The sequence below is a fragment of the Hordeum vulgare genome, chromosome 3H (genome assembly GCF_904849725.1).
Source record: "Hordeum vulgare subsp. vulgare chromosome 3H, MorexV3_pseudomolecules_assembly, whole genome shotgun sequence".
NCBI lineage: Eukaryota > Viridiplantae > Streptophyta > Magnoliopsida > Poales > Poaceae > Hordeum > Hordeum vulgare.
In genome coordinates, this window is record NC_058520.1 from 85,586,601 (window position 1) to 85,610,096 (window position 23,496).

Here is a 23,496-nt window from a genome sequence, read left to right on the forward strand (position 1 = left end):
CCTTGTAATTCTCTTCGAGTTGTGGGTTTGTTTGGCCAACTAGATCTATGATTCTTGCAATGGGAGAAGTGCTTGGTTTTGGGTTCATACCGTGCGGTGACCTCACCCAGTGACATAAGGGTTAGCGAGGCACGCATCATGTTGTTGCCATCAACGGTAAAAGGATGGGGTTTTCATCATTGGTTTGAGATTATCCCTCTACATCATGTCATCTTGCTTAAGGCGTTACTCTGTTCGTCATGAACTCAATACACTAGATGCTTGCTGGATAGCGGTGGATGTGTGGAGTAATAGTAGTAGATGCAGAAAGTATCGGTCTACTTGTCTCGGACGTGATGCCTATATGTATGATCATTGCCTTAGATATCATCATGACTTTGCGCGGTTCTATCAATTGCTCGACAGTAATTTGTTCTCCCACCGTGATATTTGCTATTTTGAGAGCAGCCTCTAGGGAACACTATGACCCCCGGGTCTACTCGACACCATATTTTCAGCCTTACACTTTTTTTACTTCGTTACACTTTCCGCGTTCAGATCTCACTTTTGCAAACAATCTTGAAGGGATTGACAACCCCTTTGAAGCGTTGGGTGCAAGCTTGTTTGTGTTTGTGCAGGTACTCTGGACTTGACGAGACCCTCCTTTTGGATCGATACCTTCGTTCTCAAACTGAGGGAAATACTTACTGCTCCTGTGTTGCATCACCCTTTCCTCTTCAAGGGAAAAACCAACGCAAGCCCAGTCTCCATCAATGTGTCAATTTTTGGCGCTGTTGTTTGAGAAGTAGCACCCCGCGTGTCGATGATCTCGATAGGAGCCGTGTATCTCGTTCTCAGGACATGACGGATAAGCGAAGTGTACGGTGGCGTGATAGACATCTCCCGAGTTGCCCCGGGTTGGCCCCACACGGTGCTCTGTTTTGGTCCAGCACCAGCAGCACTGCCCCCTGTATTATGTTGAATTACTCCTCGGGTTCATGACGCCCTATGTTTTTCAGTATTAACAGAAATATTATGTTGGGCAAATATAGTACCAATGTTGGGCATTGCCGGAGGAGTTTTATCCCAAAACGAGAATCTAGGTGGTCCCCATAACAACCCCAAGCATGTTAGGAGCGCTCATTTATGGAACATAACACCAGTAACCGAAACTAATGCGGCAAAGGTGGAAAAAAACACCAGGCTAGAAAGGCGAAGCCTTCCACCTTTTACCAAGTATATATGTGCATTAAATTAAATATCATTAATATGGTGATATAACAAGGAACCCATGTTATCACATGGAAGAAACTGCACCTGCAACTAGCAACGCTATCAAAAGGCTGAGAAAACGGTAACATGGCCAAACAAGGTTTGCTGGGTAGTGGGAAGGTTAGAGATTATCATAGCAATGTTGGGAGGCTGGTATTTAACAGGTGGTAGGCAGCGAGACATAACGATAGAAACGAAACAACTACCATGGCACTGATAGTAATGGTATCTAGGGCAATGATCATCTTGTCTGTAATCCCACTTGGAAGAAGAATGACTTCGTGAAGAAGACGAACCGACGTAGTCGAATGGATCCTCACATTCTGATACGCTTGCCGAACTCTATAGAGACGAAGCAAACCGAAACAACAATCAACACGCGATATTCACCACCACAAAAGCATGATATGATGCACCACCTGATATGATGCATGATCAATCTAAATTATACAAGGCATGGCATGGCAATTCAGACAATCAAACACTACACATTAAGTGAAGCTCAATATGCAACGAGTTGCATATTGACGAAACTCCACATTCAACAATTTAGTTCACTCTCATTTAGGTACACGGCAATATCAAATGTTGTTTAAACATGGCTAGGGGTGAAGCAAAAATAAGCTACCCATCTAGGCATTTTAAATGAGACCGGAAACGACATATAGCATTTCCGAAACGACCCCATGTGTTAACTTTGAAATATGTCCAGATTTTCCTAATCACATTTTATGTTTGTTAAACAACAAAACAAAGTGGTTCACGTGATTCTACTCGTCATTTTAGTCGGTTTACATATATAGTTCATCTCCAACGGAGCTACAGTTAATAAACTACGGACTAAACCGTTTCTATCACTCCAACACGTAAACCGATGCAAGCAACACAGCTAACAGCCTGAAACATGCATCAGAGCTAGAAAATATTAACCTATGCGAAATTCTACACGTTTTACATATACAACTTGTCGCAATCTGACGCACGGTTTAAAAACTACGGCGTTTTAAACTCAATGCACTTTTGTGAAAAATAATGAAATCGCGGTTAAAAGAAAAAAAAACTACTCGGGCCGAATTTTCCTAATGGGTCTAACAGTGCACGGGCGCAGAATAACTATACTGCACCCAGGGCGACGGATAGTGGGCTGGCGCTGGCTTACCTTGTGGGCTCGAGGTCCGGTCGGAGGAGAAGCTGGGCAAGCTGGCTTGGGGAGGTGGAACTCGACCGAGGGAGGCCACGACGCACACGCGGGGCGAGGCCCACGAGCGGCTGGCGAGCGGGCGGCAGCCCACACGAGGTTGTCAAGCGGGTGCGCGGCCTCGTCCTCCCGCATGGGGCGAGGTCCACCGCGGACGACGGAGGAGGGAGCGCACCGGCGGGGCCCGGGAGGAGGCCGAGGATGGCCGGATCCGGTCGGCTAGCATCGAATCTATCTGTTTTGAAGGCGACAGCGACCGGACGGGCTAGGGAACGGCGATTGGAGGCGTATCCCAGCGGCTGGGGCACCAGGGGCTGGCGGGAGGCGGCAGCGCGGCGCGAGATGCGGCAGGGGCGGCGCAAGACGCGGGGAGGACCTCGGGTGCCTTCTCCCTGCGCGCGGCGGCAACAAACTCCGCCGACTAGCAACGCTGGGAGGCCGGAGCTGCAGCTGGCTCAGGTGCCTCCGCAAGTGCACGGGAGGAGATGCACGCGGCGGCTCGGGAGCTGCAGGGCAAGCGGCTCGCAGCGGCTGCGGTGGCCGGATCCGGGCCCGACTGGGCCGGATCTAGGTCCGACGGGCCCTACGCGGCTGAGGAGGAGGAGAGAGGCTGGCTGCTCCGGCTGCTAGCTAGAGTTTCGGGCATGGATCCCGAGGAGAAGAGGGTTGGCTGCCAAAATTAGGGGGGGTTAAATAGGATTTGGGGCTAGGTTATGGGGATTTGACATCCGATTTCAACCGGATGATCGTGATCGACCAGCCTCGGTTGCACCGTGGAGTTAGGTGATTGTGTTAGAGAGGCTAGGCGAGGAAGAGATGGAAGTTTGTGGCCCGGGAACGAGATTTTAAACACCGAAAAACGTCCGACAATAATCCAATGATGGTGCCGCTACGGTCGACCGTTCTGGTATCAAACGGACTCCGATTGCAACGAAATTTGGCACGCGGCCTACCTACACTAAAATAAAACCGTACGCCAACTTTAAACCCATACGAGAATATTTTACGAACACCTTTAAAAACAATATTTTATCAATGTTGCGGGCGCGTGCATGTGCGGTTGGTCTCGAAATGGTCAACAATGAAAACAGAGAGAACCGGCAACTAATAACGGAAGCAGGTTTTGAGAATTGGCACCAGTGGAGTGCCGATGCAATATGGATGATGTGCATGATACAAAGATGAATGCGACAAACAATCTAATCGCACGACGGCAATGGAATAAGAGGGCAATCTTTTGGAGCGTCGGTCTCGGGCTGTCACATGGTGGCAGTTGGAACGAGAAAGGTTGCCGAAGCCATAGTGGCTTAGGGCATCTCCAATGGCAACCTAAAAAATTCCTCCCGCATCCATCCGCGGAAAACGAGGGACCAGTACGTGGACACAGATGTAGGAGGATGACATCCAACCGTACAAAATTCATGCAAACATGCCAAATTTCATGCAAACACGACGAATTTCATGAAAACACGATGGATTTCATTACATTTATATCAGTCCAGCTCTACATGTATAATTAATACCTAATCTAAATTGTCATTGGTGCCCGCTCCCTCTGTCCGGCCATGAACCCCGAGAACTCAAGCTTCGCCTTCTTAAGCTCTAACTCTATGCTCTCGAGCTCCGCTTGTGTAACCTCCTCCTCCGAAGACCCGACAAGCGCAGATGTCCACCTTCACGTCACCACCAAGCGATAAATTGGTCAACATTGTTCAACCCACCAAGCTTGGCATCAACGGGAGGGGTGGAGTGGCGGCCTTCCTGGGACCTGAGCAGTGGCGACCTCCCGTGCACTATTCTTCGCTCCTGCCGGCGGTGCCCGAGGATGCGTCGGCTTTGTTGGGCGTGGCCTCGGTGTTGTCCTTCTCCCCGTTCTCGATGTCGTCGAGAAACGGCACACCCTCCTCCTTGTTGTCGTCCTTGGCTGCGGCAACCACCTCTGCCACCCGCTACATGTATCGCCAGCGGGCGAGGCGAATCTCCAGTTGGACACGACCTTCCTGCCGGCTACGAGCTACTCCTCCGTCTGCAGGTGGTCCTAGAGGAGGTAATGGTTGTAGGAGGCGTCGGCCTGCGTCTCCCGGAACCGCTTCTCCCACACCATGTTCATTTAATGAGTCGGGGCCTCGCCAATGGTCATGGTGTAGTGCACTGGTGACGGAGGCATGATAGAGGAGGAGGGTGGCATGACGGAGGGGGAAAAGGCAGGGTAGCATCGGGTCATCGTTAGCATCGTCCTCCATTGGGACATCGATGTCCTCCGACTGCCTACCGACTTACCAGCATTCATCAATGCCTTTCGGCCAGCGGGCAGCAATGCCGTCCATCTCCATCTTCTACTCCGATGTCAGCCCATCCCAGAGATCTTTAGCGAGGGAGGAATCCATGATGGGAGAGGGATGGGAGGCTGATGACTCCTGTTAGAGCATAATTTCTCCATATGTGGTTTTGGTAATTGATGACAATCCCTATGGACTAATGGTTGCCTTAAGTTATATTTGTAGTCCATCTGTTGGTTTCAAGGAGTTTATATGATGACCAAGGTGGTATTCAATGTTTTATCCAAAGATTGGTCATAAAGACACAAGGTTGATCAAGACTAAGTCAAAGAGTGAATCAAGGTGATCAACACACAAAGCGTAGAAGATGTACTGAGAGGGATCAAGTGATCCCCTGGTATGGTAAGCATTGTCCATAACGCTTTTGTCTACTAACCCATGGTCTTCATGAGAGTTCTATGTGGGGTTAGGTCTGTTTCCATGGGTTTGCGTCAAGAGGAAGATCTCATTCAACCCATGAATGATGACATCAAGTGGTGATCATCATCAAGATTGCGGTGTGCAAGTTCAAGTGGAGCATCACGAAGATATCATGCTTGAAGCTTGCCATCCATTGTGGTGGCAATGGACTTGTGAAGATGTGCTGAAGAGTGGCTCACTCATAGTGAGTATGGTGTTGGGGAACGTTGCATGGGAAACAAAAATTTTCCTACGCACACGAAGACCTATCATGGTGATGTTCATCTACGAGAGGGTGATCGGATCCACATACCCTTGTAGATCGCTCAGCAGGAAACGTTAAGAAACGTGGTTGATGTAGTGGTACAGCTTCGTGATTCAAATCACCGTCGTCCCACGGTCCGTCCCGATCTAGTACCGAACGGACGGCACCTCCTCGTTCAACACACGTACAACTCGATGACGATCGCTGCCTTCTTGATCCAGCAAGAGAGACGGGGAAGGAGATGAGTTCTCCGGCAGCGTGACGGCGTGCTGGTGATGGTGATGACCTATTCCTGCAGGGCTCCGCCCGAGCTCCGCAGAAATCCGATCTAGAGGTAGAACTACGAGGTATAGGTTTGAGTTGCACATGGCAAAGTTATGTCTCAAAAGCAATAAACCTCTAGTATACATAGGAGGAGAGGGAGGCAGCCTTGGCACGCCAAGGAAGGCCTCCTTGGGTCGGCCGAAGTGGGGAAGGGAGGAGTCCTCCTCCAATCCCACTTGGATTAGGACTCCTTCCTTATTTTCCCACCTCTTTTGGATTTTCCACTTTTTCCTCATGGGCTTTCCTTGGATGACTTTGTCAGCCCATTATACATTATTGCGCATCCAATAAACCCACATGGACTCCTTGGGGCGTGGTGGTCCCACTCAGTGGGCCCCCGAAACCCATTCGTCACTCCCGGTACAGTGCCGGCAATGCCCGAAAACCTTCCAAAATCCAAACACCAACTTCCTATATATCAATCTTTGCTTCCGGACCATTCTGTAACTCCTCGAGAAGTCCGGGATCTCATCCGGGACTCCGAACAAAACTTTGGTCACCAACACATATAACTCAACTATACCGAAACGTCACCGAACCTTAAGCGTGCAGACCCTGTGGGTTCGAGAACTATGCAGACATGACCTAAGGCACTCTCTGGTCAATAACGAACAGCGGGACCTGGATGCCCATATTGTTTCCCACATATTCTATGAAGATCTCTATCGGTTGAACCTCTATTATAAGGATTCATATAATCTCGTATACTATTCCCTTTGTCCTTCGGTATGTTACTTGCCCGAGATTCGATCATCGGTATCTCTATACCTAGTTCAATCTCATTTCTGGCAAGTATCTTTACTCGTTCCGTAATACAAGATCCCGTAACTAACTCCTTAGTCACATTGCTTGCAAGGCTTGTTATGATGTTGTATTACCGAGTGGGCCCCGAGATACCTCTCTGTCACATGGTGTGAAAAATCCTAGTCTTAATCCATACCAACCCAACAGACACCTTTGGAGATACCTGTAGAGCACCTTTATAGTCACCCAGTTACGTTGCGACGTTTGATACACACAAGGTATTCCTCCAGTGTCCAGGAGTTGCATGATCTCATAGTCATAGGAACAGATACATTTACATGCAGAAAACAGTAGCAATAAACTGACACGATCATATACTATGTTTATAGTTTGGATCTTGTCCATCACATCATTCTCCCAATGATGTGATCCCGTTATCAAGTGACAACACTTGTCTATGGTCAGGAAACCTTGACCATCTTTGATCAACGAGCTAGTCAACTAGAGGCTTACTAGGGATAGTGTTTTGTCTATGTATCCACACACGTATTTGTGTTTCGAATGAATACAATTCTAGCATGGATAATAAACAATTATTATTAACAAGGAAATATAATAATAACTAATTTATTATTGCCTCTAGGGCATATTTCCAACATATGGGAGAGCAAATGACTAGTCTTCATCAAGCCAACGCTATCAAGAAAGGTGGTCCATCTTGAGGAAGTCAAGATCGTCATCATCTAACTCAAGTGGACTATATGCAAGGTATAGTTTTTCCCTTGATAGTTTTTTCTATTTTAGGATAGAATGTTGTACTATCAAGGGGGGTCTCAAGTGAGTAGCTTGATCGTATCGTTCGTTCAGAGCTCAAACCATTTCCATCCTTGCATCATATTTCTTTGTTCTTATTTGTTATTTCTCTATGTGAGTTGTAGAGCTTATGATCATTTTCATGATAAGCTTGAGTTCATTGAAAACGGAGTCCATATGCATCTTCTATGATGTTTTCAATGTTGTGAGTTTATGCCGGTTCTTAATTCATAGCGGTCCCAAATCTCCATATCATTGGATTTTTAATAACTGCATGTTCTTAATATTTCCAATCTCTGTTGGATAGCTCTTGTCGTCATGAATCCAACAAGCTTGAGTTTTCTCAATTCGGAGCTCAGATGCGAAAGTTATGACAATTTAGGGCAAGTGTTCTCTGTCAAGAGGAAGTACCGTTGGGGCAGAGTGGTAGTACCGTTCTGGCGGTACTGCCACCCTCCCGTGCCGACCTCTTTTCCTCTTTATATTTTTCTTCTCGCATCTTCGGGGTATTTTTCCATTTTGAGCGGTAGTACCGCTTGAGGGGAGCGGTAGTTGGGGGCTCATGAAGCCACCTTCTAGAGAACAATGAAAGTGTCAAAACTTGCCCATGTCAAGAAAGGAAACCTCGTGAGATTTGGCGTGTATCCCAATGTTGAATCTATGTTTAGCATGTATCCAACCAACTTGAACATGTAACCTAGCTGCCCCTGGGTACCTATATAAGCCGAGGGGTTTAATCCATAGAGGGACAACTTATTCGCCTTAGGGTTTATAGCTTAAACAACAATCTCATGGTAGATCTTCACCTTGTACTCAATACAACAACATTAATACATTCAAAGCAGGACGTAGGGTTTTACCTTGTCGAGAGGGCCCAAACCTGGGTAAACATCGCCTCCCAATTGTACTTGTTACCATTGATCATAGATTCCCAACTCAGGACCCCCTACCAGAGATCTGTCGATTTAAGAACCAACATTGCTGGCCCATGTAGGTTCCGCTGTGTGGCCTACCCAGATCAATGGACCACCTTTAGATCAACACTGACAAAGATTGTGGCGGCATCTTCACCCCCGGCCAACTTTTTGCGTTTGGAAGCATTATCTACCACACAGACTCCACCGACGATCTTGGTGGGGCGGGAATTTAAGATCGTCGATGCATATGATGACGTCGCCCTCTCCGGCTAGACCCCGAAATGATTGGAGCAGTCGTCAGCCGCCGGGGCTTCAACCGTGGAACCAATCTCCAACCCCGTGACTGACACCTCCAAAGATTTGGCCTCAACCATAGAGAAGTTTTTCTCTGCCATGGATTGCGACCTTGAGTCCGATCCAACTTCGGACCTACCTTGATCCTAGATCCCACAACATTCGATGTCATTTGCATGGCTTCTGGGAACTCCCTCTGGGTCAGCTCAGCTTACAGCCTGGCAATGGATCTAATTGAGCTCGCATTATTAAACGAGATGCTAGATCCCATCCAAATCCATGGGATCTCGGACGAAGAGACTTCGGTCTATGATCCAATTAGATGTAAAGGTGATAACTGGGAAATTTACAACCCACCCACCACCCAACTAGTTGCTACGGTTGAGGATTTAATCGACATCCTCAACTACATAGTAGAAGATGTCGAATTGGATGAAGACGTCATGGACGTACCAGACGCAAGGAAAACAAGACATGCAAGTGGGAAAAATATCCACATACGATGTCTACATGGTGAATACCCCGTGTGAAGACGTAGGAGGAGAGGACGAGCACCTCTCGAGACATGAACGAAGCAGACGACGCGAGAGCAAGTACAGCTGAGGTGAAGTGGGGCAGCTGGGATGCTGATAAGAGCAACGTTGAAGATGACGGCAAGCCCCGGGTGTCAAGGAACAAGTCAATGCCGAGGAGGTCATGCCCGCTCATGTTGATTGCAACGAGGGGCACACAATCTCCAACGACCTCGACGACAACAACTACCTACCGAAAACCAAAGATGTAAGTGTTGGTTCGGATGGCCTCGTCGTGCCAAAAAAATTTGAGGCCCTCGAGTCATATCGAAGACGTATGATGGTAACCGCCGGTAGTGTTATACTAGGACAAGCTCGGATAAAGGCCTACAAAGAAACACTGAATGAAAAGTGGGTCAAAGTCTTGTGTGTAGAATAGAAACTCGAGGATAGACTTGAAAGCCAGCCTAAATTGTACCCTTGGAGACGCCTACTTGCCGAATTAAATGAAGATGTAGAGGATGAATGGTCGAGGAACTATGATCGTCATGATCAATAGGAATGTACTCCTAGGGGGTGGGGCAGGCCGCTAGGATGGCCCTGAGAGCTCCTTGCTAATGCTCGTTTTACCGACAGGACAACTAATGAACCAACACGGACATTTAACCTACATGAAAGGCTCTGTTGGATAGCTCTTGTCGTCATGAATCCAACAAGCTTGAGTTTTCTCAATTCGGAGCTCATATGCGAAAGTTATGACAGTTTAGGGCAACTTTTCTCTGTCAAGAGGAAGTACCGTTGGGGTAGAGTGGTAGTACCGTTCTGGCGGTACTGCCACCCTACTGTGCCGACCTCTTTTCCGCTTATATTTTTCTTCTCGCATCTTCGGGGTCTTTTTCCATTTTGAGCGGTAGTACCGCTTGAGGGGACCGGTAGTACCGCTCCGACGGCACTACCGCCCCGAGATCTTTGCCATTTGCACGTTTTTCCTTCAAACTTCCGTCCAAGCAGAAGTACCGCTCGCCTGAGCGGTACTACCACTTGTGTACTCACTGAGTGCATAATGGTTCGATTTGGGGAGGCCTAAAAAGGGGGTCTTCTTCCCCAATGCTTTTCTATCTATTGAGCTCGTGTTCTTCCCCCATTGTTGACCTTCTTCGAGCTTGCTAACTCTCAATGATTCTTGCTAGTTCTTGAGGGAAAAAGAGAGAGGAGATCACTTTCTCCTCTATGTGAGGGGAACCCCTTGGATCTAGATCTTGGAGTTCTTCGTGTTCTTTTTTGTTTTTCCTCTCATTTTCTTCCATAGCAGTAGTTGTTGTGGAGGGGTTTGGGAGAGAAGGACTTGGGCACTCCGTGTGCCCTTGCCATTGCATTTGATGCATAGGTTTGAGTTCTCCATGGTAATACGTAGAAGTGAAGTTTGAGAAGCTTATTACCCTTGGGTGCTTGGTACCCTAGAGATTTGTTCTTTGTTGGTGCTTTGGCGTCCTAGAAGCTTGGTGGTGCCTTGGAGCTCAATCATTATGATGTAAAGCACTCCACAAGCGTCGGGGTCTCTAATTAAGTTATGGAGATTGCCCCGAGCATTTGAGGTCATCACGGAGCCACAATCCATTGTGGTGAAGCTTCGTTGTGTTGTTGGGAGCCTCCAATTAAGTTGTGGAGATTGCACCAACCTTGTTTGTTCGGGTTCGGTGACCGTCCTCAAGGGTCCCTTAATGGAATCACAACATGTATCTTGCATTGTGCGAGGGCGTGAGGAGATTACGATGGCCTTAGTTGCATCTTGGGGAGCATTGTGCCTCCACGCTGCTTCAAACAGAGATTAGCATCCGCAAGGGTGTGAACTTCGGGATACATCGTCGTCTCCGCGTGCCTCACTTACCTCTTACTCGAGCCTTTTACTTATGCACTTTACTCTGTGATAGTCATATTATTTCTTGTTATATATTTTGCTATCAGTTAGTTGTTTATCTTGCTTAGCATAAGTTGTTGATGCACACAGGTGAGCCTAGTTGTATTAGGTTTTGTGCTTGACATATTAAACATTAGTTTTATTTCGTATTTGATCAAGCCTAAACCGTAATTATTTTAAAGCGCGTATTCCCCCCCCCTCTCCCCTCTAGGCGACATCCCCGTCCTTTCAACTACAGCTATTGCCGGGGCAGGGGTTTATATAGCAATGGCCCTAGTGAGCGGTCACGTCGATTCAGATCGGACATGAATGCGGGCACTGATGCTTTGGAGCGATGGTGCCCGGTTTCGCACGGGAGGGGAGGGCGGCCAAAAAAGTCAAATTAATCGCTGGACACATGTACAGTTCACCTAATTGCCCGGCTTATAGCAAAAGGAAGTTCCAGCAAAAAAAAAGTAGCAAGACACGGAACACGTGACGACCAATTGTACTCCCTCCGTTTCTAAATATAAGTCTTTTAAAAGGTTTGACTAAAAAGATTACGTACGGATGTATATAGACATAATTTAGAGTATAGATTCATTCATTTTGCTCCGTACGTAGCCCTCTAGTGAAATGTCTAAAAAGATTTATATTTAGGAACCGAGGGAGTAGTTTGCACCTGTAACACGTAAGGTTGACCGACATGCATATATGGTGCTTATATCTACTTCAGAACTACCCTACTGTCAAAGACGGGTCACATTGGATCTACCCTTTGCATGCGTATGTATGTGCGCATAAATATGTGTCAATCAAGCATTGCAGTGTGTTGAATGTGTGTCCCAAGAAGCATCGCAGCCATGAAGATAACGAAGACACTTGCCCTCTGCACATTCTATTTCTACGCTGCCTCATTTACGAACCATTTTGCCGTCTCCTTGGACATGGACTGCGGCAATGTGTGGAGGACAGGTATGGAAAAGCTGGAGCACGTAACGATTTGCCTAACTCTGCGCCTCCACATGTCTAATCTGGCTACACATGTTTACATTCAGGTAACTTGGACCAACCCAACAGCCCGAGCACGTCGACGATTCGTCTTACGATTCTCCACCGGGAGCACCCGTGCGCCCCTGCCTCCAAGCGGCCGGTGCGCCGCTCTCCTTCAGCGCTCCAGGAGTACCACACCCGCGTCCGCCGCCTGGCCAACCGGCTATCCAGCTGCCCTGCAGACGAGGCCACTGCCTCCGGTCTGATCTTCGCCAACGGTGTTCCCTGGGACTACTACAGCTACGTGACCCAGGTCCAGCTCGGGACGCCGGCCAAGACTCACAACGTCTTGGTCGATACGGCATCTTCCTTGTCTTGGGTTGGATGTGAGCCCTGCATCAACGCATGCCTCATTCCAACCTTCAACCCCAACGCGTCCTCCACGTACAAGGTGGTAGGGTGCGGCTCGGCGCTGTGCAACGCAGTCCCTTCAGCCACCATGGCTCGCAAAAGCTGCATGGCGCCAACTGAGGGGTGCTCATACCGCCAGTCCTACCATGATTATTCCTTGTCAGTAGGGGTGGTGAGCAGTGATACTCTCACGTATGGGTTGGGCAGCCAAAAGTTCATCTTTGGTTGCTGCAACTTGTTCCGTGGCGTTGGAGGCCGGTACTCAGGGATACTTGGCATGTCGGTGAACAAGTTCTCTCTCTTCTCCCAGATGACTGTTGGCCACCGTTACAGAGCCATGTCCTACTGCTTCCCTCATCCCCGCAACCAGGGGTTCTTGCAGTTCGGGCGGTATGATGAACACAAAAGCTTGTTGAGGTTCACACCGCTGTACATCGACGGGAACAACTACTTCGTCCACGTGTCAAACGTCATGGTCGAAACAATGAGCCTCGACGTCCAGTCAAGTGGGAACCAGACAATGAGGTGCTTCTTCGACACCGGGACGCCGTACACTATGTTACCCCAAAGCTTGTTTGTCAGCCTCAGTGACACGGTGGGTAACTTGGTCGAAGGGTATTATCGAGTCGGAGCATCGACCGGGCAGACCTGCTTCCAGGCTGATGGTAACTGGATAGAGGGGGATCTCTACATGCCGACGGTGAAGATTGAGTTCCAAAACGGTGCTAGGATCACCTTAAACTCAGAGGATTTGATGTTCATGGAGGAACCCAACGTGTTTTGCCTAGCGTTCAAAATGAATGATGGTGGCGACATCGTCCTCGGAAGCAGGCACCTCATGGGAGTCCACACGGTGGTTGACCTAGAGATGATGACGATGGGCCTCCGAGGTCAGGGATGCAACTAGTGCGTAACGGAGCGGGATGTACCTAACAATATACTGCTAGTTATGTTCTTTTTCAGGCATATTCTCTTGTAAGGCCACAGCCCTTATAAATTTGTCAGTGTCAAATCATGCACCATTTCGTGTGTTTCTTAGTTTTCTCAAGCACTCTTAAGTAATGTAATATCGTTGCCCCAAACATTATGGTATGTTTGAGCCGTGCTATTCTTTTTTATTGTAGTTGTGTTGTTCAGTTATGTTCACCATTCAAACGTCATGATGGCATGTGTAGCAAAGGTATACGTAGGTGTTAGGTGGGGATTGGGTACATGAATCTAACTAATCATGGATCACTCGCCGATGCAAGAAGAACCTATGCCCCCAGCTGCAGGACAGCTTGGCAGAGAGGAGGTGTTACACACAAGTGTTGGCTTCGATAGCCCGAGGCTGCTGTCCTCTTTTTTCTTTGAGTAATGTTACATCTACAAAGATTTACTTAAATATTTTACGTATAAACTGATGTATAGAATTGTGATTGGTAATTAAGGGATGAGGGATTCCACCCTCACTGAAAATTACGGGGAAGAGAAGAATTAGTTTTGGAAGGTTAAGTAAATTTTTGCAAGTCTTTGTAGGTTTATCATTATTGTTTTTCTTATAAGAAATCGCTTGCCCGACATTAGCAAACTGAAACTCTTAAACGTTTACAGCAACGGTTCAACGTCTAAAAACAAAAGGCAAATAAGTTTGATATAGACCCCATAGAGCCAGAGGCTCAAGAGCCAACACGAGCACACAACCAAACATAGCCAGCTCAATCATCCTCCAGATTGGTTGGCCGCCTCCGTAAGCAACTTTGCTGGAGCCGAAAACTGCAATAGATGTTTCATTGGTCTTGCTTAGCTGATTCCGCAGTTCTAAGGATATAGTCACTAGTGGTCGGGGCGCGTCCTAGACACGCCTCCTTTGCATGCATGTATGCACTAAACTTGTTATAGTACATATTAACATCTTGAATGTATTTTAATGAATTAAATAACAATTCATATATATACTACAAGATTGTACATTGTTAATTAATTGGCAACCGTGGAACCCTACTAATGAAGGCCCAATCTAAATTTTATATACATACACGTGTGATTTCAAAACTAAACGCATCTCCAATAGATGATGTAGATGTAAAAATAACTTCCTTTTGCATCTTCAAAGGTCGAAAACAGTGCTTCAACAGATGATGTAGATGTAAAAAAAAGTATATCCACGCCTCCCGGACATGTAAATTATAACACTTCGCGGTGGAAATTTACATCTCCAACTCGAGGAGATGTGGTCACATTGACGGATACCGCATCCAACGTGTTCGATGATATGTCGCGAAGGTAAAAAAAATCTCTTGTGCATTTCTTTGTTGTTTCAATTGTTGATTCCAATAGAATGTGTATTTGATTGTGTATACGTGCATTTGTAGTCTCGATGATGAATCTTTCATGCGCGTCACAAATGTGACAAACGATGATTACTCACATGATGAGTATGCATCACAAGAATATGAAACTCTATGGTGATGATAATCTTGGCATGGATGATGAGGGCTTCATTTTCAAGGGAAGAACGGCAAATTATATCAACAAAGAAGATGTCTTGATTTGCACCGCTTGGAAGAAAGTCTCTCAAGATGAAACCGTTGGGAACGAGCAATCGCCCGTCACATATTGGCAACTCATCAAGGAGTACTTCGATGCTCGCAACACCAGCGGGAACAATCGCTCGAGTCACTCCATTCGCCAACGTTGGGGCACCATCAACGCCGAATATCAAAAGTGGCTGGGTTGCCTGGAAAATGTTGATCGCATGAACCCAAGTGGTTGTGGTGAAAGTGACTTGGTAATAATAGTTTGATATTCATGTGTGCTTTCTCCGCTTTCCAAACATTTTCGAAATGTTCACTAATTTGTTGATGAAATCTTGATTGTTTTGTTGTAGACAATGATTGCCCAAGGATAGTTTCAAGGAAGTAACAACAAAAGAGAGAAGAGGAAGAAAAAAAGAAAAGCTTTCACTTTCCATCATTGCTACAAAGAGCTCAAGGGTGAGGAGAAGTAGAAAACTATAGAAGTTTTTGATGCTTTAAAGAAGAAAAGTGTGGTGCTGGAGGATGATGAAGATGCCACAGTTGAGGAGAGAACGAACCCCACTCCTCCATCGGGGACCAAGTCATATATGTTCGATGGAACTAAGAAAGTGTTGAAGGGCAAGGCCAGAGATGGTGATCTGAAGGATGGATTTGATGCCATTGTCTTGGCGAGGAAAGAGTACGCGAAAGAAAAAAATTGTAGAAGCTCAAAGAAATTGCGGAGAGGAGTGAGGCCGAGCGACGTAGGGCGGCGGCCGTGGAGAAGAGGGCGGTAGCCAAGGAGAGAAAAGTTTACCCTGAGGAAAGAAGGGAGGAGGCCGAGGAGATGAAGATAGTGGAGGAGAAGGCACTCAAGTTTATGTTCATGGACACATCCACTCTTGATGTCAAGGCAAAGGTGTATACCAAACTTTGTCGCGATGAAATGCTCATGAAGAAGCAAATGCTTATGAGAAGCATGATGGGAGGAGGAATGGGAGGTGCCATGAGAAGAATGGGAGGTGCCATGGGAGGAGGAATGGGAGGCGCCATGGGAGGAGGAATGGGAGGGTACATGAACATGATGGTTGGTGACATGAATGGTGCATTTGGTGAAAACACGAGAGGTGGCTTTGCTCGCAACATGGATGGAATGGGGGGTGGATTTGGCGGCAATATGATGAGTGGCATGGGAGGTGGCTTCGGCGGCAACATGATGAGTGCCATTGGAGGTGCTTCGGCGGCAATGATGAGTGGCATGGGAGGTAGATTCAACGGCACCATGATCAGTGGCATGGGAGGCTGCTTCGGTGGCAACATAACGAGCATGGGAGATGGCAATAAAGGTGCTTTCGGTGGAGTTCGCGATAACGAGACTTCAACGCAAGAGAACGCCGAGAAAGAAGTCGTTGATGATGATGAGATCACCGTCGGAGAGGACACAAATTGAATGATGTCCATGTGCATTTTTATTTGTTGGACCAACAACTTTGTTTGAGACAACTGACTTTTGCTTGTAGAATTTAAAACTATGATAAATGATGCACTTTTGTTGCTACAATTATGAAAAGATGATGTGCAAATACGGTCGGCTGCAAATGAGCGGCAGCCGAACAGCAGTCGCGCGGCGGCGCGCCAGTTTTGCATCTCCAATTTACATCACCTCTTGGACTTGCACTTCTACATCTTGGTTTTGCACCATCTATTGGAGTTGGCTCTTTTTTGGAGATGTAAAGACCACTTTTTGGTGATGTCAATTATACATTGCCTATTTTTACATCTCCAAATTTACATATCTATGGGAGATGCTCTAAAGAATTGAACAATGCCCATGTACGTTCTCTTCTTGACAGTATGTAAACCAGAAATAATAAACCATTCACATAGTACAACAAGGCATAAAAAGGTAGTTCAATAATCTATATATATAATACAAGACCTACAAGCGAACATAATATAGAATCCACGTCTTACAAGCTCCTATAGTATAGTTGACACACTGCACTATGCATCGACCTCACCAACCACATTCACCGAACAGATCTCATCACCACCATTACAATGTACAGTTCAAAATCCATTATAGTGTGTTCTAATCAATCTGATCTTCAAACAAATCAATGTCCTTGTTAATTTCACTTACATTTGTGAGGGTGTCTTGGACCAAGGTGTGCCAACGGTTGGGGAAACTAGCATGGGAAACAAAAATTTCCTACGCACATGCAATACTTGTCCAGGGTGATGATCATCTATGAGAGGTGAGAGTGAATCTACATACCCTTGTAGATCGCTAAGCGGAAGCGTATATAACATGGTTGATATAGTGGAACATCTTCACGATCCAAATCGCAGCCCGTCCCACGATCTCATCACGATCCGTCCCGCGATCCCATCACGATCCATCCTGATCTAGTGCCGAATGGACGACATCTCCGCATTCAGCACATGTACGGCTCGATGACGTCTCCTCCTTTTTGATCCAGCAAGAGAGGAAGGAGAAGTAGATGGGATCTCAACCAGCACGACGGCACGGTGGAGATTATGGTGGAGGTGTCAGCAGGGATTCTCCAAGCGCTGCCGGAACCGATGTGAGGAGAAAACAGAGTTATGGGAGAGGTATGGCTGCCCCCGGGGTGTGGGAATTGGCGTGTTCAGCCCCTCCCTCTCCCCCACTATATATAGGAGGCAACAGGGAGGGCTGGGTCGCAGGACTAGCCCCTTCTCCAAGGAGGGGGCATGGGCCTAGGGAGGTTTCCTCCCTCCCCAAGGCACCTAGTGCTGGAATTATGCCCTAGAGGCAATGATAAATAAGTTATTATTATAATTCCTGTATCAAGATAATCGTTTATTGTCCATGCTATAATTGTATTAAATGAAGACTTAGATCCATGTGTGGATACATAGACAAAGCACTGTTCCTAACAAGCCTCTAGTTGGCAAGCCAGTTGATCAAGGATAGTCAAGGTCTTCTGACTATGTACAAGGTGTTGTTGCTTGATAGCTGGATCACATCATTGGGTGAATCATGTGATGGACTAGACCCAAACTAATGAACGTAGCATGTTGATCGTGTCATTATATTGCTACTGTTTTCTGCGTGTCAAGTACTTATTCCTATGACCATGAGATCATATAACTCACTGGCACCGGAGGAATGCCTTGTGTGTATCAAACGTCACAACGTAACTGGGTGACTATAAAGATGCTCTACAGGTATCTCCGAAGGTATCCGTTGGGTTAGTATGGATCAAGACTGGGATTTGTCACTCCGTGTGACGGAGAGGTATCTCGGGGCCCACTCGGTAATACAACATCACACACAAGCCTTGCAAGCAATGTGACTTAGTGTAAGTCACAGGATCTTGTATTACAGAACGAGTAAAGAGACTTGCCGGTAAACGAGATTGAAATAGGTATGCGGATACTGACAATCGAATCTCGGGCAAGTAACATACCGAAGGATAAAGGGAATGACATACGGGATTATATGAATCCTTGGCACTGAGGTTCAATCGATAAGATCTTCGTAGAATATGTAGGATCCAATATGGGCATTCAGGTCCCGCTGTTGGATATTGACCGAGGAGTCCCTCGGGTCATGTCTACATAGTTCTCGAACCCGCAGGGTCTGCACGCTTAAGGTTCGACGATGTTTTATGCGTATTTGAGTTATATGGTTTGTTACCGAATGTTGTTCGGAGTTCCGAATGAGATCACGGACGTCACGATGGTTTCCGGAATGGTCCAGAAATGAAGATTGATATATAGGATGACCTCATTTGATTACCGGAAAGTTTTTGGACATTGCCAGGAATGTACCGGGAGTGATGAATGGGTTCCGGGTGTTCATCGGGGGGGGCAGCACGCCCGGGGGAAGCCCATAGGCCTTAGGGGTGCCGCACCAGCCCTTAGTGGGCTGGTGGGACAGCCCAAGAGGCCCTATGCGCAGGAGAAGAAAAAATCAAAGGAAAAAAGGGGAAGTGGGAAGGAAGGGAAGGACTCCACCTTCCAATCCTAGTTGGACTAGGATTGGAGGAGGATTCCTCCCCCCTTGGTTCGGCCGACCCCTTGGGGCTCCCTTGAGCCTCAAGGCAAGGCCCTCTCCCTCCCTCCTATATATACTGAGGTATTAGGGCTGATTTGAGACAACTTTGCCATGGCAGCCTCACCACATACCTCCACGATTTTTCCTCTAGATCGCATTTCTGCGGAGCTCGGGCGGAGCCCTGCTGAGATAGATCACCACCAACCTCCGAAGCGCCGTCACGCTACCGGAGAACTCATCTACCTCTCCGTCTCTCTTGCTGGATCAAGAAGGTCGAGATCATTGATACGTCCATTTTGCATCATGCCTTCATGTTGATATTTGTTGCTTTTTGGGCTGTTATATTACTTGTGGTGCCATATTTATGACTTTTATCTCTTATTTTGCAAGGTTTATTTGAAGAGGGAGAATTCAGGCAGCTACAATTCTAGACTGGAAAAGGAGCAAATCCTAGTCCACTATTCTGCACATCTCCAAATGCCCTGAAAAGTTACGTGGATTTTTTCTGGATTATATAAAAAATACTGGGCGAAAGAACTACCGGAGGGGGGCTGCCAGGGCACCACAAGCCGTGACACCGCCACCCCCCTGGTGGCGGAGTGGGGGCTTTTGGGCTCCCTGACGGCCCACTAGCCCCCCTCTTTTGCTATATGAAGCGTCTGGTCTAGAAAAAAAATCAAGAGGGAGCTTTTTCGTGGTTTCGCCGCCGCCACGAGGCGGAACTTGAGCAGATCCAATCTAGAGCTCCGGCAGGACGATCCTGCCGGGGAAACTTCCCTCCCGGAGGGGGGAATCATCGCCATCGTCATCACCAACACTCCTCTCATCATAGGGGAGGCATCTTCATCAACATCTTCATCAACACCATCTCCTCTCCAATCCCTAGTTCATCTCTTGTAACCAATCTTCGTCTCGCAACTCCGATTGGTACTTGTAAGGTTGCTAGTAGTGTTGATTACTCTTTGTAGTTGATGCTAGTTGGATTACTTGGTGGAAGAGTTTATGTTCAGATCCTTGATGCTATTCATTACACCTCTGATCATGATTATGATTATGTTTTATGAGTAGTTACTTTTGTTTCTGAGGACATGGGATAAGTCATGTTAATAATAGTCATGTGAATTTGATATTCGTTCGGTATTTTGATATGTTGTATGTTGTCTTTTCCTCTAGTGGTGTTATGTGAACGTCGACTACATAACACTTCACCATATTTGGGCCTAGAGGAAGGCATTGGGGAGTAGTAAGTTGATGATGGGTTGCTGGAGTGACAGAATCTTAAACCCCAGTCTATGCGTTGCTTCGTGAGGGGCTGATTTGGATCCACTAGTTTAATGCTATGGTTAGACTTTGTCTTAATTCTTCTTTTGTAGTTGCGGATGCTTGCGAGAGAGGTTTATCATAAGTGGGATGCTTGTCCAAGTAAGGGCAGTACCCAAGCGCCGGTCCACCCACATACCAAACTATCAAAGTAACGAACGCGAATCATATGAACATGATGAAACTAGCATGACAGAAATTCCCTTGTGTCCTCGGGAGCGTTTTTCCTCTTATAATACTTTGTTCAGGCTTGTCCTTTGCTACAAAAGGGATTGGGCCACTTGCTGCACCATTGCTACTACTTGATACTTGTTACTCTTTGCTTGCTACGTTTCACCTCGCTACACAATCACTTGTTACCGCTACTTTCAGTGCTTGCAGTTATTACCTTGCTGAAATCCGCTTATCAGAGCCTTCTGCTCCTTGTTGGGTTCGACACTCTTACTTATCGAAAGGACTATGATTGATCCCCTATACTTGTGGGTCATCAATCATCGTCGAGCTGTATGTGTGCTGAACGCGGAGGTGCTGTCCGTTCGGCACTAGATCGGAGCGGATCGTGGGACGAATCGCGGGACGGTTCGTGGGACGGTTCGCGGGGCGGGTCGAGGGACGTGAGGACGTTCCACTACATCAACCGCGTTTCTTAACGCTTCCTGCTGTGCGATCTACAAGGGTACGTAGATCCAAATATCCTCTCGTAGATGGACATCACCATGATTGGTCTTCGTGCGCGTAGGAAATTTTTTGTTTCCCATGCGACGTTCCCCAACACCTAGGAGGTGCCTTCCCCTTTAGGGACTCTTCCCTCCAAACCGCATGTGCCCTTGGGTTGGGCCAACTAGGCTTGGACGCCACCTTACAGCCCATGCACGTCCTAGGTGGCTGGAGGGACCCTTCCAGACTCCTCTGGAACCCTTTGGAACCTTCCGGAACCTTCTAGAAGGTTCTCGGTACAATACCGATAAAATCCGAAACTTTTCCGCTAGCCAAAATAGGACTTCTCATATATAAATCTTTACCTCCGTACCATTCCGGAGCTCCTCGTGACATCTGGGATCTCATCCGGGACTCTGAACAACATTCGGTCACCAACATACAAATCCCAATACTACTCTAGCTTCACCGAATGTTAAGTGTGCAGACCCTGCGTGTTGGAGAACTATGAAGACATGACCAAGACACCTCTATGGTCAATAACCAATAGCGGGACCTGGATGACCATATTGGTTCCTACATATTCTACGAAGATATTTATCGACCGAACCACGATGTCAAAGATTCAATGAATCCCGTATGCAGTTCCCTTTGTCTATCGGTATGTTACTTGCCCGAGATTCGATCGTCGGTATCTCCATACCTAGTTCAGTCTCGTTATCGGAAAGTCACTTTACTCGTTCCATAATACAAGATCCCGTGACTAACTCCTTAGTCACATTGCTTGCAAGGCTTATTGTGATGTTGTATTCCTGAGTGGGCCCCGAGATACCTCTCCGTCACACGGAGTGACAAATCCCAATCTTGATCCATGCCAACCCAATAGACACATTCGGAGATACATGTACAGAACCTTTATAGTCACCCAGTTACGTTGCGACGTTTGATACACACAAGGTATTCCTCTGGTGTCCCGGATTTGCATGATCTCATGGTCATAGGAACTGATACATTGACATGCAGAAAACAGTAGCAATAAACTGACACGATCATATGCTACGTTCCTAGTTTGGGTCTTGTCCATCACATCATTCTCCTAATGATGTGATCCCGTTATCAAGTGACAACACTTGTCTATGGCCAGGAAACCTTGACCATCTTTGATCAATGATCTAGTCAACTAGAGGCTTACTAGGGACAGTGTGTTATGTATGTATCCACACATGTATTTGAGTTTCCAATCAATACAATTCTAGCATGGATAATGAACGATTATCATGAACAATAAAATATAATAATAACCAATTTATTATTGCCTCTAGGGCATATTTCCATAACCAACCTGAGGTGTTCGGTCCTTACGGGCTGAGTTGGGGGATCGTCAAGCCACCTCCTGGAGAACAATGAAAGTGTCAAAACTTGCCCATGTCTAGAAAGGAAACCTCCTGAGATTTGGCATGTATCCCGATGTTGACTCTATGTTTAGCATGTATCCAACCAACTTGAACATGTAACCTAGCTCCTCCTGGGTACCTATATAAGCCGAGGGGATTAATTCATAGAGGGACAACTTATTCGCCTTAGGGTTTATAGCTTAAACAATGATCTCATGGTAGATCATCACGTTGTACTCAATACAACAGCATTAATACATTCAAAGCAGGACTTAGGGTTTTACCTTGTCAAGAGGGCCCAAACCTGGGTAAACATCGTCTCCCAACTGTACTTGTTACCATTGATCATAGATCCCCAGCTCAGGACCCCTTACCAGAGATATGTAGATTTAAGAACCAACATTGCTGGCCCATGTAGGTTCCGTTGTGTGGTCTACCCAGATCAATTGACCACCTTTAGATCAACGCTGACATCGGTTGTGGAGGCATCTTCACCCCCGGCCAGCTTTTCGCGATTGGAAGCGTTATCTGCCACACAAACTCCACCGATGATCTTGGCGGGGTCGGGAATTTAAGATCGTCGATGCCTACTATGACCTCGCGCCTCTCCGGCTGGACCCCGAAATGATTGGAGCATGCGTCAGCTCATGGGGCTTCAACCCTGTAACCGATCTCCAACCCCGTGACTGACACGTCCAAAGATTTTGCCTCGACCACAGAGCAGTTTTTCTCTGCCATGGATTGCAACCTTGAGTCCGGTCGAACTTTGGACCTACCTTGATCCTAGATCCCACAACATCCGACGTCATTCGCATGGCTATTGGGAACTCCCTCCGGGTCAGCTCAACTTACAGCCTGGCAATGGATCTAATTGAGCTCGCATTATTAAACGAGATGTTAGATCCCATCCAAAGCCATGGGATCTCGGACGAAGAGACTTCGGTATATGTTCCAATTGGATGTAAAGGTGATAGCTGGGAAATTTACAACCCACCCACCACCCAACTAGTTGCTACGGTTGAGGATTTAATCGACATCCTCAACTACGTAGTAGAAGATGTCGAATTGGATGAAGACGTCACGGACGTACGAGACGCAAGGAAAACAAGACATGCAAGTGGGAAAAATATCCACGTACGATGTCTACATGGTGAATACCCCATGTGAAGATGCCGAAGGAGAGGACGAGCACCTCTCGAGACATGAACGAAGAAGATGACGCGAG

General features: G+C 47.0%; 1 protein-coding gene across 1 annotated transcript; it reads left to right on the forward strand.

The window, feature by feature from the left end:
- Window positions 1-11,761: 11,761 nt before the first annotated feature.
- Window positions 11,762-13,436, forward strand: LOC123439583 (aspartyl protease family protein At5g10770-like). The gene is made up of 2 exons (XM_045116276.1): window positions 11,762-11,928; window positions 12,012-13,436. The coding sequence occupies exons 1-2, from the start codon at window positions 11,790-11,792 to the stop codon at window positions 13,262-13,264; spliced, it is 1,392 nt and encodes a 463-aa protein (XP_044972211.1). The 5' UTR covers window positions 11,762-11,789; the 3' UTR covers window positions 13,265-13,436.
- The last annotated feature ends 10,060 nt before the right edge of the window (window positions 13,437-23,496 follow it).

Bases quoted from the DNA above. Each gene is read 5' to 3' on its own strand.
- LOC123439583 (XM_045116276.1), top strand. From the start codon at position 11,790: ATGTGTGTCCCAAGAAGCATCGCAGCCATGAAGATAACGAAGACACTT. The intron at 11,929-12,011 runs GTATGGAAAAGC...GTTTACATTCAG, and splicing joins CGGCAATGTGTGGAGGACAG to GTAACTTGGACCAACCCAAC.